The sequence below is a fragment of the Myripristis murdjan genome, chromosome 16 (genome assembly GCF_902150065.1).
Source record: "Myripristis murdjan chromosome 16, fMyrMur1.1, whole genome shotgun sequence".
Classification (NCBI taxonomy): Eukaryota; Metazoa; Chordata; class Actinopteri; order Holocentriformes; family Holocentridae; genus Myripristis; species Myripristis murdjan.
Genome location: NC_043995.1, coordinates 2,602,652 through 2,617,331, shown reverse-complemented (window position 1 = coordinate 2,617,331; position 14,680 = coordinate 2,602,652). Strand labels below are relative to the sequence as shown.

Here is a 14,680-nt window from a genome sequence, read left to right as displayed (position 1 = left end):
TCATTGAAACCTCCAGCAATTACTTGCCATCCATTACATTCACTTATGAATAACAAAAGTGCTACTTCATTCTGTCCCCCTTCATGTCCTTTCCTCTTTTCATTCCCTGCCTCCCTTCCACCTGAAGGCTGTTACATATTTTCTCTCTTTCTTCCTGACAGTCTCTCTTTTTCTCTCACTCATTCTCTCTCTCTCTCTCTCTCTGTCTGTCTGTCTGTCTGTGTGTGTTTTGTTTCACACCCTCTTCCCCTTTGCTTTCTCTCTCCTTTTCTTCTCTGTCCACTCACATTTCTACCAGTATCTTCACAGAAGAAGCAGCATTGCACTACCTGGGCTGGCTACAATCTGTTTTAATGTTCCTCACGTAGTTGACATTTGAAAGCGAACTCCCCCACTGACATCTTTAGATGTAGAATGCCCTTTGTGTGTGTGTGTGTGTGTGTGTGTGTGTGTGTGTGTGTGTGTGTGCGCGCGCGCGCGTCTGTGTGTGTCTGTGTGTGCGCGTGCGCTATTGCATGCATGTGTATGTGTATGTGCATGTGTTTTTGTTTATGTGTGTATGTGTGCGTGGACTCTCCTGCTTCTCCCTCTGTGTGACTCCAAAGTCAACAGCAAAGTTTAAAGGCTCTGCACTCATTGCCATTAAACCTGACAGTAGAGAGAACCTGCTTCTTATTATTTCTCATTTGTGGCTTGGAACGATGACATTTTGTGGCATTAGCAGTGCTTGGAGTGGGGGCTTGGGTTGAATACAATGGGAAGCCATACAGTCGCTGATTGCAAAGGGTAATTTCACATCGTGGTGTGAAAGCATAGCTTCACTTAAAGGATAGTGAGGCAGACAGTGTTTCGAAATGACACATTGAAAACATACAGCAATGTCATAAGAGCATTTTATGACACATGGAAAATAGCCTCTCTGCACATAAACTGACAATTTGACTTGTTGATATGCATTTGGGGATGAAAAGGGTCTCAAAGTAGGTGTTGCATACCTGCTCAACAATCTAAACTTGGTGTCGAGTCTGTGCGAGGTCTCATGCTCTGATTGGTTGATCACAGGTGGATATCTGCACAGGAATTCACAGTATCAAAACTTTGGTGTAAGCATCCCTGTTTTTCATTCATACTTTACATTGCATTCATGTTACGTTCAAAAGGGCTGCACGATTAATCTAATTTTTATTTGATTTTATTTAGAACTTTGCCTTCCCATGAGCATGAAGGAAAAATTGACAGAACGATTTTGTCACATATTCCATTTAGAAATGTTGTGCTTGCTTTTTTGGCCTTTCTTCCTCTATCAAATTAAGCACTCTGTTTTTACTTGGTATGGGGCAGTTTTCAAACTTTTTCATGCTCTGGAACCACAACTTGACATTCATTAAGCTGTGGACCCCCATGTGAAGTGATTTTTCCCTGTTGATCTGGATATGAAAAGATAGTTTGGTTCATGTTAGTATTACTGTAAATTGTTTAAATGTTGCACTTGAACATTAACAATTAGATTCAGAGTGGTGAGAAAAACAGTGCTAAAATAATTACTCATACATTTTTTGTGTCATAACAGTTTCTTATGAATTAAATTATGATGACATTCAACTATTGCTCATTTTGCCTCAACCATTCCCCTGGGAGTACCTCAAGGGCCCCTGTGGGTCCCTCGACTCCACTTTAAAAACTACTGATAGAGGGACCCTGTTTGTGTCAGTAAATGTTAAGCTGTGTCTGAAGCTACTTTAGAATGAAACCAAATTCTGAGTAATAATGACCCATTTGTTGTTAATTTGATACAATTAACATCTGTACTTGAACTTGTTTAGATAGACAGGATTAAAGAAAATTAGGCTTAGCACAGGAGAGTATGTTCTTGTATACCGTATTTCACCAATTAATCGCCCGGCCGCAAATAGCCGCCTGGTTCTTATAAACGCCTGGGGTCTGCACGCATTTTGCGTATTAAACGCCCACCCGAATAACCGCCGGGGCGATTATTTGCATCATAATGAGGTAACCCAAAATAAGGCAATTCACCTTATTTTTGCAGAAGTAAACAGTTAGCCGCACAATAACAGTGCGGCACCTCCGTTTTCTGTCAAAATAAGAGCGCTAGCTAACGTTAGAACAAAAGGGTGTTCCGTAATATTAAATCGACCGACTGAAAATATGTTGGACAGTAGCTGTCATCACGATAATGACCTGGTGCAAAAATAAATAAAGGCCTGCAGCGAATAGCCGCCTGGTTCTTTTAAACGCCCGGGGTCCAAGTCGATTTTGCATATTAAACGCCCGGGCGATTAATTGGTGAAATACGGGAGTTAGTTCCCTTTTAGCCCCATACCGAGTAAGTGATATAGAGGGTTTAATTCAGGTATAAACTTACTGTGGGTAAACATTAATCATGGGCTTACTGAGGAAAAAAGTCCTAACTAATTAAGTTAATAAGCTAATTAAGTAATTAACAATTTATTGTCTGTAGAATAAGAGATGCAAAATGAGGACCTAATAAATAGTTAAGGATGATTAATACAGAAGTAATAACTGACTAATACAAAAGTAATAACTAATTAATGGCTAAAATAATGTTATCATTTATTTATTTGCTAGAGCAGTGTCCGCTCAAAACATACCTGTTGGAACGGGCTGATTGCTTGGCTACTGGGATTGCTGCTTTCTTTTTTTTTTTTTTTTTTTTGGCATTTCTGCTTTATTTGACAGTCACAGTGGAGATAGACAGGAAGGGCAGGGGAGAGAGAGAGAATGACATGCAGCAAAGAACCTGAGGTCGGATTCGAACCCCGGTTGCTGCGATCGGGACGAGGCCGTGGTACATGGTACAGGCTCTTAACCGGTGAGCCACTGGTGCGCCCCGGGATTGCTGCTTTTAACTTTCTGGAGAGCCGCTCATCCAGTCAACTTCACATTTGACACCACACTTCCTTGGGTCCTCAGCAATATACCCATCAGGTGTGAAGTTCCTTTTTTCTTTTAAAGGAGAAGAAAGGTTTTTTAAGACTCTTTCCCTTGTGCCTTGTGCCATGTGAGTTTGTAGTTGGGGACATGCAGGGGAACATTATTTTAGCAATTTACATAGACCAGCATCATTTCATTAAGTTTTCATAAGGTCTGTAGTAGGCTAATCTGTGCTAGAATTTCAGAATTGTTAGATTTATAGAATTTTGCCTTTTGAAATTATGATAGCCCAAATGAACTCAACCTTTGCCTTATTTGTGGGTACTAAATGCAAGCATGATCAGAAACACATAGTGGCCACTGTCTGTATGCCACCCTTTGTCCAGAGCAGACATTCTGCAGTAAAAAGGACCATATGTGGCAAGACAGAAAACTCTTGGCATGTGGCAACTCTTTCTGGGCACATGTACCTGCCTGAGAGGCGCCCAGTGAAAACTGCAGTATACAGAGAAGGAAGTCTGAATGCCAACCTGCATAATTTTGCGGATTAGTCCCCAATGTATGCTTATTTGAACTTTCAGTACATTCCTACATATTTATAGAAGCCAATTTAGACAGGATAGTGTTTTGCCTTAAATTACTGCTAGAAGCCCAGATGTTACAATATATACCTTGTTTGGTCAAACTGGCTTCATATCTATCAGTATCAGTATTTATTTAGTGATGTAGATGTTAAATGTAGCTAATTATCCACTTAAGATCTTGGGACCCCCTCGAAAACGAGATGATTCATCTCAAGGGGCTATGCCATCAATAAACAATCAACTTGAAATTGCTGGGCTACATGGACAAAATCCCAGACCATATTTAGTCCTCTATCACAATGTCGATATAATATCAATGTACTGCCCGGTCCCTAGTGTGTTCTGACAACTTGCTGGCCTCAAAGCATAACATTCTGGAAATGACACCTTAAACTGAACTGATTTCATCCTTTTGTTGATGGTTTTTAATTTGCTCCATTTTTTTCCCTTTTCAGACCTATAAAATGATGGAAATGGCAGCCTTGCCCCAGGCTAAAATGAGGGATGCCGATTGTAATTGCACAATCTCCGTCAGTAATACCAACCTGTATAATGACAATGCTTTAGTGTTCCATGTTTCTGTTTCTGTTGGTTAGGTTCATAAAAACCATCAAGACTTGAACACTCCTGAATATTATAGAACAGATAAAGGAGCCAAGGTTAAGGATGCTTGAAATCCTGACCTGTGGCCTAGAGGATATGAAGTGATCCTCTTCTTGGCTCAGAGTTGGGCTTGTCTGCAGGATGGTATGCAAGAGAGACTCTGCCTCTCAGTCACTGTCCCAGTGGAGTCCTCATCGGATCCTCTCCTGTTCAGTCAACTCCAAGGACAGAATTCATGAGAGCCCATAAAAAAAATCTCTTTGGGCAGGTGAAACACCAACCCACCCACTTCCACACACACACACACACACTTTCTGCCTCTCTATAAACAAACTATAATAAAGAAAGAGCCATTCGCAGGGACCAGTAGAAGATTAGAACAGATATAAAAGCGACCACAGAGAGAAACAAAGATAACCCCAACAAAGGCAATGGCTGACCTGACATCAAAGTGCGTCTGTTGTTTTAGTCCCCTGCTGCGCTGACTATTGCCTCCCAAAGGGAGGACACACTGAAAGAGCACACCATACCTCCATCCAAGAGAAATGCAAGCCTGAAAAAATCTCCAGCATCGATATGTTATTTTACAGTTTCAACATTCAATACACCTGGTCTTCAGGTCTGCCATTTTCCAGTTGCAACGCACAAAATTAACCGTCAGTTCTGGAAATTGGAACCTGAATTCTGCATCCTGCTATGATATTGTGTCTTGTCACACGGCCTCCGTAACACTTGTAATTTTCGGGTGCTTCTTGTGCTGTGTCTAGCTCTGGGTTTTTTCCTGTTTTTGTTGCTGTTGTTGTTGTTTTTCTTTCACCAGCTAAGTGCCAGGTGGCTGTGTTTGGGAGGCTAAGCTGCAGAGCATATTCTGTACCAGGCGGATGGTAATTACCAGGTGCTCAGTCTTGGCACTGGAGGCGTGTGCAAGGGGGCTGGTGAACCATAGGATGTGTATGCATGTGTGTATGTGTATGTGTGTATGTTTGCTGCTGTGTAGAAGTGTATTTTTTGGCTTACAGCTACTGATTTTTACTGCCCCCCCACCCTCCCACCCCTCCTTTCTTCCTCCAGCTGTTCGAGCTTCTGGGCCCACAGGGACTGGAGATGATCTCCACCCTCCTCCAGCGAAGGGCAGCCATAGTCGACTCCCTCCTCTCCATCCCACCTGACAGGCTCGGCTACCCACCAGGTGAGACAGCCCCGTGGCAACCAGGTCATCTCCATGGCAACACAGACTCCGCGTGCACTCAGAGCAAAGCATGACGGATACCAGGCATGAATTTATCTCGATTATAAAAGTGAAAAAAAAAACCAAACCAAAACAAAACCTATCACCCAGATGACATATTCAATACACAGATCCACACTGATACACTGTCTGAAGGTGATATTGCTGATGTAATTCTTGGGGCTATTTATTCATTGCTGTCTTTCTTTTTGCATTTTCAGAAGCAATTAAAAAAAAGTTTTATCTGCACATACAGTAACATGGGATTGTAATTTCTAATTTATTACTGCCAATGTACTCCTGAGCTGGAGCTTCCCAGTCTTTCTCTGTAGTATGTCGTTCTCCAGCACCCCAGGATTGAATTTAAGATGTTCTACAGTGACTTTGGTAATGCTGCATTTCCACATAGTTTTCCACTGTGAGGACAGTGTCTACTAGTGAACATCGCACAAAAAGTAAGGAAGTTTGTGTTTGGTAGATTATTTGTCTTGTTTCTTCAAACTTCAATCATCCAATCCACCAAACACCAAACAAGAGTCAATGGCAGAATAAGCTGTTGGGCATTGGCAGAGAAGATTTGGCAAATTTTTCATGGGCACAACCCACATACTCAGCTGTACTGCTCATCCCACAAATGTATGTTCCTTACAAATGTGGCACCATTTAAAAGGGAAGTAAACAGACTTTCCAACAGTATAAGATTTATTGCCAAGAAGCATTGTTACACCAAAGAAATAAACTTTAGATTTCAAAGTCAAACCTAATCCCGTCCTCTCCCCGTCATTTACCCATGGTGGCTGCTCTCAGAGAGTTTTCTGTGGAGAAAACAAGAGTGTGTAATGTAAAGTTTGGGGCTGTAAAAGGTCCTCTGGTGTCTGTATGCCCCTCTGTGGGGTCACGGCCCTTCGCTGTCGATAGCAAGCTTTATACTGTATGTAAAAATATCATAATGCCTTAATCAACAAAACCCGTGTTGCAGATGTTTAAGGATCTACAAGTTACATAGACAAAAAAAATGAACTTTCTATGTGCCACTGTTTTTTCATTTGAATCAAAATGTCTCCTAGGGAATACAAGATGGCAGCTACACACTACAGAGGCTTTCAAAGGCCAGTAATAGATACATCTTGAAATAAAACAATCTTAACATTGAGATATATGTAAGCACACTGTCAGTGAAAAATATATCCATTCGTGCAAATCTAAACATACTGCTGAAAAGATTCTGGCAGTAAATGTCAACTACAGTCAACAGGCTGGACATCTTCTGAAAGCTTAGGATGTCTACTGTAATATTTTAAAGTTTGGATTTTAGATCCGATGGCTATTATTTGTGCAATGTGTCACCTTTTGACCAGATGATTGAACTCTTGTAGCAAACATGACTTTGACTGACATTGCTTTCATCCAGTAGAAGACTTTCCCAGATTACCTCTGCTGGGGCTGGGTGCTATCACCAAAAAGTAAAATCTTTTTTTCCCCCAAATGTTTGACTTTAGACATACAACCTAGCACAGCCCTGTTTTATTCCTTAAAGTAACAATTTGTGAAATTTGATTGAGTGCACTACAACATTCTCTTTAGAGATAATGCATTTTGCAATTTGTTGCCTCATAAAACCAAATTTCAGAGTTGCCTCATCGCCACTAGGTTTGTTATGAGCTCATGTTGTGGGTGAATATCAGTCAGTACCGTTATGTGCCTAGTCTGCTTTATTATATCCGCTTTGATTCAAAGGACTCAAGTTATATTTGCAGTACTGAAGAGGACAGTTCATTGTTATTGAGTGACTGGATTTCTTTGATTCTCGTTTTTCCTGCACTTTTCATGCACCTTGTCAGATGGTGAGGCTGGACATTATGTCAGTTTTGTAAAGATGATTAAAATGTAATTTTTTTCTCTTTACTTCAGTTTTTAGTATTTCTTTTGTACTTTCTCATAATGACTCTAGACTAAACAGTGTTTCTCTTTCTTTCTTTCTTTCTTTCTTTCTTTGTCTTTCTCAATCAGTATTAATGCACTAGTCCGTCATTTCTGCTGCATAGAAACTCTGTTGTCTTCAAGTTTGTCAAACTGTTCAGTCCACTGAAAGGTTATTATCCAAAGACTTGACCATTAAGTTCAGCTCAATTCTTCATTATTTGGCCTATATGGTCTCTTTGGTGTGAAACTCAACATTGGTGCAATAGGAGCTTCCTCTTAGTGAAAAAGGTTCACATTGGTTCATTTTACCTTTGCGTTCACTGACTTTGTTTGAGACTGTATTTCAAATAGCTTGATAGTGAGAGCCCTCCTGGTGGCATATCTGCCTTCCATGCATGTTTGTTACTGCAAAGTCTGTCCCTGCCAAGCCAAGACCATTTATTGTCCTCTTTTTACCCCGTCAACAACAAGGCAGATTCCTGTTTTTTTTTTCTTTTTTTTTTTTCTCACTCTTAAATGTGTAGAGCCGAGTTGTGAGCAGTTGAAGATATTGGTGGAAAGATAAGGATGGATAATTCATCATTGCCGGAGCTGTCATTTGATCCAAATGTGAGGCGGGCATCAAAGACCAGCAAAATATTAGAGGAGAGAGCTTCTGCTTTTTCAGAATAAGCCTTGAACTATTTAAAGTCATACAAGCTCAGCCTTTTGAGTTTTAGGAGTAATTTGTCTGTTATAGGTCCTAAATATAGATTCTGATGGTGGATATCACACAGAAACACAAATGAGCCTTCACTCACTTAATGTAGATTGGTTGCTCTGTTAAGCATTTCACAGGGTTAAATCACTGATGGCTATTATACCCATCTAACTCAGGTGTAGTGCCAGATATTTGATAGTTTGATAGAGGATTTAATGTGAACTGGGCCAGTCTTATGAAGATGAACTTTTGATCTGATACAGTGATATTGTTGATAAGTAGTACCATAATATTGTATCCAACATAATCCGACAATGATGTCAGCAGGCCTGTCTTTTTTGGTATGGATTTGAGCCCATAATTATTAGCGTCATGGTTGTTTATGGAACACTGGAAACCTGAAGTCTCATTTACTCCCCAGCCAACGGCTCAATGCTGTCATGTAAAGGTTGATCATTAATATTTAATCATTGTGATATATTAACATCCTCTGAAACGTAATGGGATAGTGTTTGTAAAACTTTAGAGAGGTTGTGTCTCAAACCGCGCTGTAGTTAGGGGGTAGCCAAAAAGCATATAGTGAATTGGAATTTGGGCATTGGGCTACTGAGTTGATGAACACCTGGAGACTGATGAGTCAGTGATGTGCAATGTAATTCAAGCTAACGGTCATGATAATCATGATAAACGGTAACAGGAGTTATGCAGGCCTACTAGTTATGAAGGCCTTACTGCATTCTGTGTAAAAAGTATTGAAAAATGAGGATAGGATAAACTGCTTAGCAATGGTGCTGTGACAGTGTTTACATTTAAAAACTAAGAACATGAGTAGAATAATCATTGCACTGTTTGGTTTGGTCATTTGGATGCCTTTTCGGCCATAAAATGTGTAACATTTGTGAACTGTGCAGATATATTGTGCTGTGGCTGTATAGCCGGACAGCACATTTTGAATCTGTTTGTCCTGGTATGTTACATGTGCATAGACAACTGTCAACTGAAACCTTACATTAGCAACATGGTCAGTATAACATTATCAGAACATTATCAAAGGCTGTGTGTCTCCTTTTAGCTCATCCAGTCAACATCTGCAAACTAGCAAACCTGGCTGGTAAGCAACATCAAACATGCCTTTTACTTTAGCCTATATACCGTATTTCACCAATTAATCGCCGGGCCGCAAATAGCCGCCTGGTTCTTTTAAAAGCCTGGGGTCTGCACCCATTTTGCGTATTAAACGCCCACCCGAATAACCGTCGGGGCGATTATTTGCATTATATTGAGGTAACCCAAAATAAGGCTATTCTCCTTATTTTTGCAGAAGTAAATAGCTAGCCGCGCAATAATTGTGCGACACTTCCGTTTTCTGTCAAAGTAAGAGAGCTAGCTAACGTTAGAAAAAAGGGTGTACTGTGATCTTAAATGACTGAGTGTTTAACAAACTGCATTTTGATAAAAGGCAGTTATTGGGAAACACAGATATTGATTAACTGATTTATTTGGGCATTAGATTAACATTTTATAATTTAATTATTTTTAATTATTTTCTCAAATGTCTCCACACACAAACATTAATGGCAAGATCTAAGATACTGACAAAATAGGTACAAACACAAACAGTACCAGGAAATAAAATAAAGTACAGAAATTAATACAAAAAGGCTGGACAATAAATGATTATCAAATCAAAATCACAACTTCTGTCAACTGCGCGGGGGGGCTGGGTGCTTGTGTGTGAAAAGCGAAGCGAACAGCAAGTGGAACGAAGGAGAGATGGGAAGGCAGCCAGCGCGCGGCATAGCAGCATAAAAACGAACACAATAATTACACAAATACGTCTCTGATAAACGTTAGGGGATTTAGTGACTTGGGGGAGTTTGGAAAGTCACTAAGTTGTCATTGTATCAGCAAGTGGAACAAGGGAGAGATGGGCGGCCAGCGCACGGCATATCAGCACAAAAACAAACACAGCAAGCGTTACATAAATAAGTTTCTGACTAACGTTAGGTTATTAAGTCTCTTGGGGGTAGTTTGGAAAGTCGCTATGTTGCCATTTTATCACTGGTATTTGCGAGCGCTTGTGTTTTTCGCGCTAGGTGATTCTTACGTTCCACACCGCCTAGCCTACAGTGGATGTGTTGCGGCTGAAAGCCATCCTCTCATCGTTCACACGGTTAATTCCGTTGTCAGTATTTCATGACGTACGGCCCAGTACCCGCCTAACTCCCTCCGGACAATCCAAGTTAGCAACAACAGATTCCTAAAGAAGCCGCAGATTGAATATGTCGATGTCCGTTTTTTTCCCCCTTTCCTCGTTCATTTGATCTAGGCAGTCGGTGAAAACGTCTAGGCGGTGCGCCTAAGAAATTATAAGGCAGGGAAAACCCTGGTAACATATTGATATACTACAAACTGTTGTAGTTTAGCCCAACTTTAGTGAAGAAAAGTGTTTAAATAGCTATCTTTAAATAGTTAATGGGCACCAGCTGAAATTCAAGACACCTTTCCACTGTGTTTGTCCTTACTGCAGAACCTCTTGATCTCAGTGAATCAGCAACTTGCTGCAAGCCCGTTTTGTTTGGAAGTTAGCCTGATACTATGACAATGGTACTCATAAAAATGGCCAGCACTGTTGCCAACCTGATATATTGATTTGAATGGGAAAGACTGTTCTACTTCACTCAAGTTCCGTGGGGACATCATAGAAAATGTCTGAGAAGAAGGAAATGGTGCTAATGATGCTTGGCTAAAGCCACAGGGACCAAAATTGATAAGATTTTAATCTTCCTTGCTGCCAAATTCAACAAACCTTGCAGGATGACGTTTAGCCAAGCACTTCCCAATAAACAAGCCACGTGTCAGTCCATGTGACTTTAAATTTTAAGTCTGTGTTTACTTATAAGTGGGTAACGTGAACCTAAATGAACCAGTTACAAAAATGCAACAAAATAAACATACCTACCATGGTTTGGACCAAAGAAGACAAACTTTTGGTGTGATCACACCTTTTGGCTGCTTCTAAACTCAGTTCATAGTACTCACATAGTGAACAAGTTTTGATCACAGTCAAAAAGTTCACCTGGCAGACAGCTTTTGAGATTAGTGTTGCCTTGACGACTGAGGGTGAGGTCAGGATGGGCTAAAAAAGGCTGATTAAATTTTCCACTTTTTGCATGCCATCAGGAAGAGTGGGATTTAGTGGGAATGCCTGTCTCTTGCTGATTAGCTTTCAAATTGCAGTTCGCAGCTCAGCACTCACATGTTTATCAATGTACAGATACTCTTGGCGGCTCATCTCCATATTTCAAATCGCTGATGGAGGCAGCGGTTTATAAATGGATAAATGTTTGAAACGTCTCTTTGGTACCATAAAAAGCTCATAAACAGACTGATTTGCAGACGCTGAAGACTGTTTAAGATGTTGATGGCTTTCATTGTAAGAGTTAGAGCTGTTAGTATAAATTTAATGGCATATCTTGCTTATGAGATAATATAAAGTGAATAGTGACAGGGTAGATGAGTTAGATTGATATGCATTAAATGGTTTTGATTGGATATGAACCCACTGCATTGGGAATATGCGGTATGCCACTAGAATGCACTTTTGGTGTGTATCTGTTTACAGATAATAATCAGCACTTCAAGATCTACTATACTGGGGCTTCAGTTGCTATGGGTCATGCTAACATTGCAGTATTTGGCTTGCAAAGTTTTAGGCTAAGCCAGGATACTAAACACATACAACTACATATGAGCATCTATTTCTGTTATGTTATGTACTTTGCCCTCTGCTGGCTTATCTATATTCAGGTGTTGCTTTTCTGTAATTGGTATCTGTGTATTTACATTTGTTTAGAAAAGCAGAAGTCTCCAAAGAGAAGGACAAATTTGAATGGAGCAAATTCCCTAATCATATCCCTCAAAACTTAGTAATTGGCAAATGCCCCAGCTCAGCAGCTGATGTGGAGAGAGCCGAGACAGGGCTAGGACAACATCAAAGAATTGCAAGGAGGAGAATGTACATCAGTCATGTCAGGAGGTTGGAGGAGGTGGTGGTGGTGGTGGGGGTGTTACTGACGTGACTGTGTCCCAAATGCAGTGATGAAGAAAGGGGAAGAGGAGCCTTTGAGATGGAAATCATTGGGAAGTGAGAGAGGGCATCTGAGACAGAATGAGATTCTCAAAAGGGCTTTTTTAGACTTGATAGACTCAGAGAGAAGGGGGTTTTCTGCTGAATAACGCTATCACTTACTAGATTGTTCTTTCTTGTCTTTGTGTTCTTGGGAGAAATGATCAAATATAATGTTTTTGACACAGTCACTAAATAATAATAAAGCTGGGTGATGTTGGTCCTTTGTCCAGTTTGGGCAAGATGTAAAGGGAGCTTACATGCAGAAACAGAATTTATAAAAATAAATAAGTAAGTAAATAAATAAATAAATAAACTTCAATTTTTAAATACTAGGTTTCCGTTTTAATTTTTACATCTGACCAGCAAAGTGTCGTGTTAAAATCAAACAGTACAACGAGGTTGAGTTGCCATGTCGTCAGTGCAAAGATTTTTCTCTTTTCCAAATTGATCTTACTGTGTTTACACTTAATGAGCACCCAAGTGACCCCTCACTACTACCAGACATGACAGGCTGAATCTGACATCTGGATCCCTCTTCATTGAGGATTGCAGCAGCTAGGCTGGGCTTCACATTAAGGCTTTGAAACCTGAACAAATTCAGTTAACATTGTAAGAAAACAATACGTATATAAGGTTTCTTTCATTTTTGTCCTTGTAAAGTTTTGTCTTGCACATAGTGTCACTAGTAGTGCTGCGTTGGTGATGCTAGGCTCTGTAAGTTAGATAGACCTGTTATGCCTCTCCAACATGCTGTTGTGTCTTGTGCTTTGTTTTACATCCTTATGTTTGTGTTTCATCTTTCTGTTCTGTGACTGATTGTTGATTGGTTATATCTAGGTAGGCTCCCTCTTTGCACAGTCTTTTGAAATAAACTTGTGATCAAGAGCTATATAAATAAGTGAACTTGATTTAAGATGCCTATTTTGAAATGAATAAAGATGTCATGTTGCATGATTAAAGACCAAAATAAAGTTTATTCAGCATCACTTCAGGAGGACTCATAAGGGGTACCTATTGAACAGCAAAAAGCTTTTTTTTTTTTATATCATCATAAGTAAAGTCCATTGAAATGCATGAAGAAAACCATATTTCTGTAAAATTCTATCTGCCTATTTGTTTTATGTAAAAGTAGTAGATCCCTAATATGACAAAAAGTTTTATTCACAAGAATTTATTTTATTTTTTATTTAACCCCTGCAGATGGAAGCGAAGTGACATGCAGTGTGCAATTTCCACAGCCATGATATTCTATTAAAGCATCTTCTTGAAAGCTTAAAATTTTCTATGGGATTGATCCATGACATTTTACTCATGTATATAATCATTTTTGACATTTCTTGTAGGAGATTATTGCTCTTTTTATTGCAGTTACATGGCAGGGAAAAACACACATAGCATTCACTAATTACTTCACTAACCTAAGAATGTCAATGGCATTGCATTTTATGGTGCAGTAGTATCACATTGGAAGTTTTCTGTTGTGATTCCCATTGTTGGTTTAGAGCACAGCATACATATTCTTTATATATGCAAATACTGAAAACAAAGTAGTGTCTTTTCTTTGTGATATATTGTGTCTATCACTAGAGGTTAGGAAGTCAAAGGGTTAAATCCAGCAATACACTGAACTAATTCTATTAGTTATCATTAGAGTGGCTGATACCTTTTAACCAAAGCCCCATGTCTTTCTGCATTGGTCTCCTAGCTGTTGTCCAAGGGTTATTTTCTAGTGGAACCTTTGTTTGACCTCCATGGTGAACATGATACCTGATAAATCTTTACTTGGTATATAGGGTCCATAGTCCACCTTGCAGCATCCTTTTGCAAGGTGGGGCTGCCAGTTAAACTTGCCTTCTACTACATAATTAACATAGCAACAATAATGAGGAAGCATCTAATTAGTGCACCCCTGATCTGTGATAAGGTGTCTGGCAATTGGAGCCGTCTGGCTGGGTCAGAGGTTGAGCTGCCTAGTCCAGCCTTCCCGACAGCAGCACAGCCACACACCAAGTGTTTCAGCCAGCTGGGGAGTTGACAGCTCCAACCTGGTATAAATAGCCTATCACTGGCTGAATGTGTGTGTGTGCGTATTTGTGTGTGTACGTGTGTGCAGAAGAGTGTGTGTGTGTCTAGGTGTGTGCAGATGTCTTTGAGTGGTCATTATACCTAAGCTTGTGTTTCTGTTTCTGTTCAAGTGAGGTACAGCACATGTCTACAACAAGCAGCAAATGTAGGGAAACAAAAAAAAAACAGGCTGGAATGTTTTTCCCACATTTGATGTACCTAAACAAATGGTTCTGTGTTTCCCTGACAAGCATTCTAAAAAACCCACACTATCTAAGGCTGTGATCAGATCTTTTTTCTTCTTCTAAACCACCAAGCGCAGCTGTGAGCATTGCTAGTAACAAGAGTGGTCATTAGGTGCAAGAATGTTACATCATTCCTATTGCTATCTAATACAAAGTTTGACAACTTCCAAGCTATAATTACCTGGCTAAACTGAGCTAACAAGGGGAATAATATTCAAAATAAAAATGAACAAGGGGAAATCAGCAATTTTTCTACTTTCTCATAAAAGAGGAAGAACCAATTCTGAA

At 39.9% G+C, this 14,680-nt stretch overlaps 1 protein-coding gene across 1 annotated transcript in view; it reads left to right on the top strand.

Moving 5' to 3' along the window:
* ascc3 (activating signal cointegrator 1 complex subunit 3) overlaps nt 1–14,680 on the top strand; it is a 186,663-nt gene that overhangs the window by 20,880 nt on the left and 151,103 nt on the right. The window contains exon 5 of the mRNA XM_030071902.1: nt 5,172–5,289. Within this exon, the coding sequence (XP_029927762.1) occupies nt 5,172–5,289 (118 nt within the window). The remainder of the gene's footprint in view (nt 1–5,171; nt 5,290–14,680) is intronic.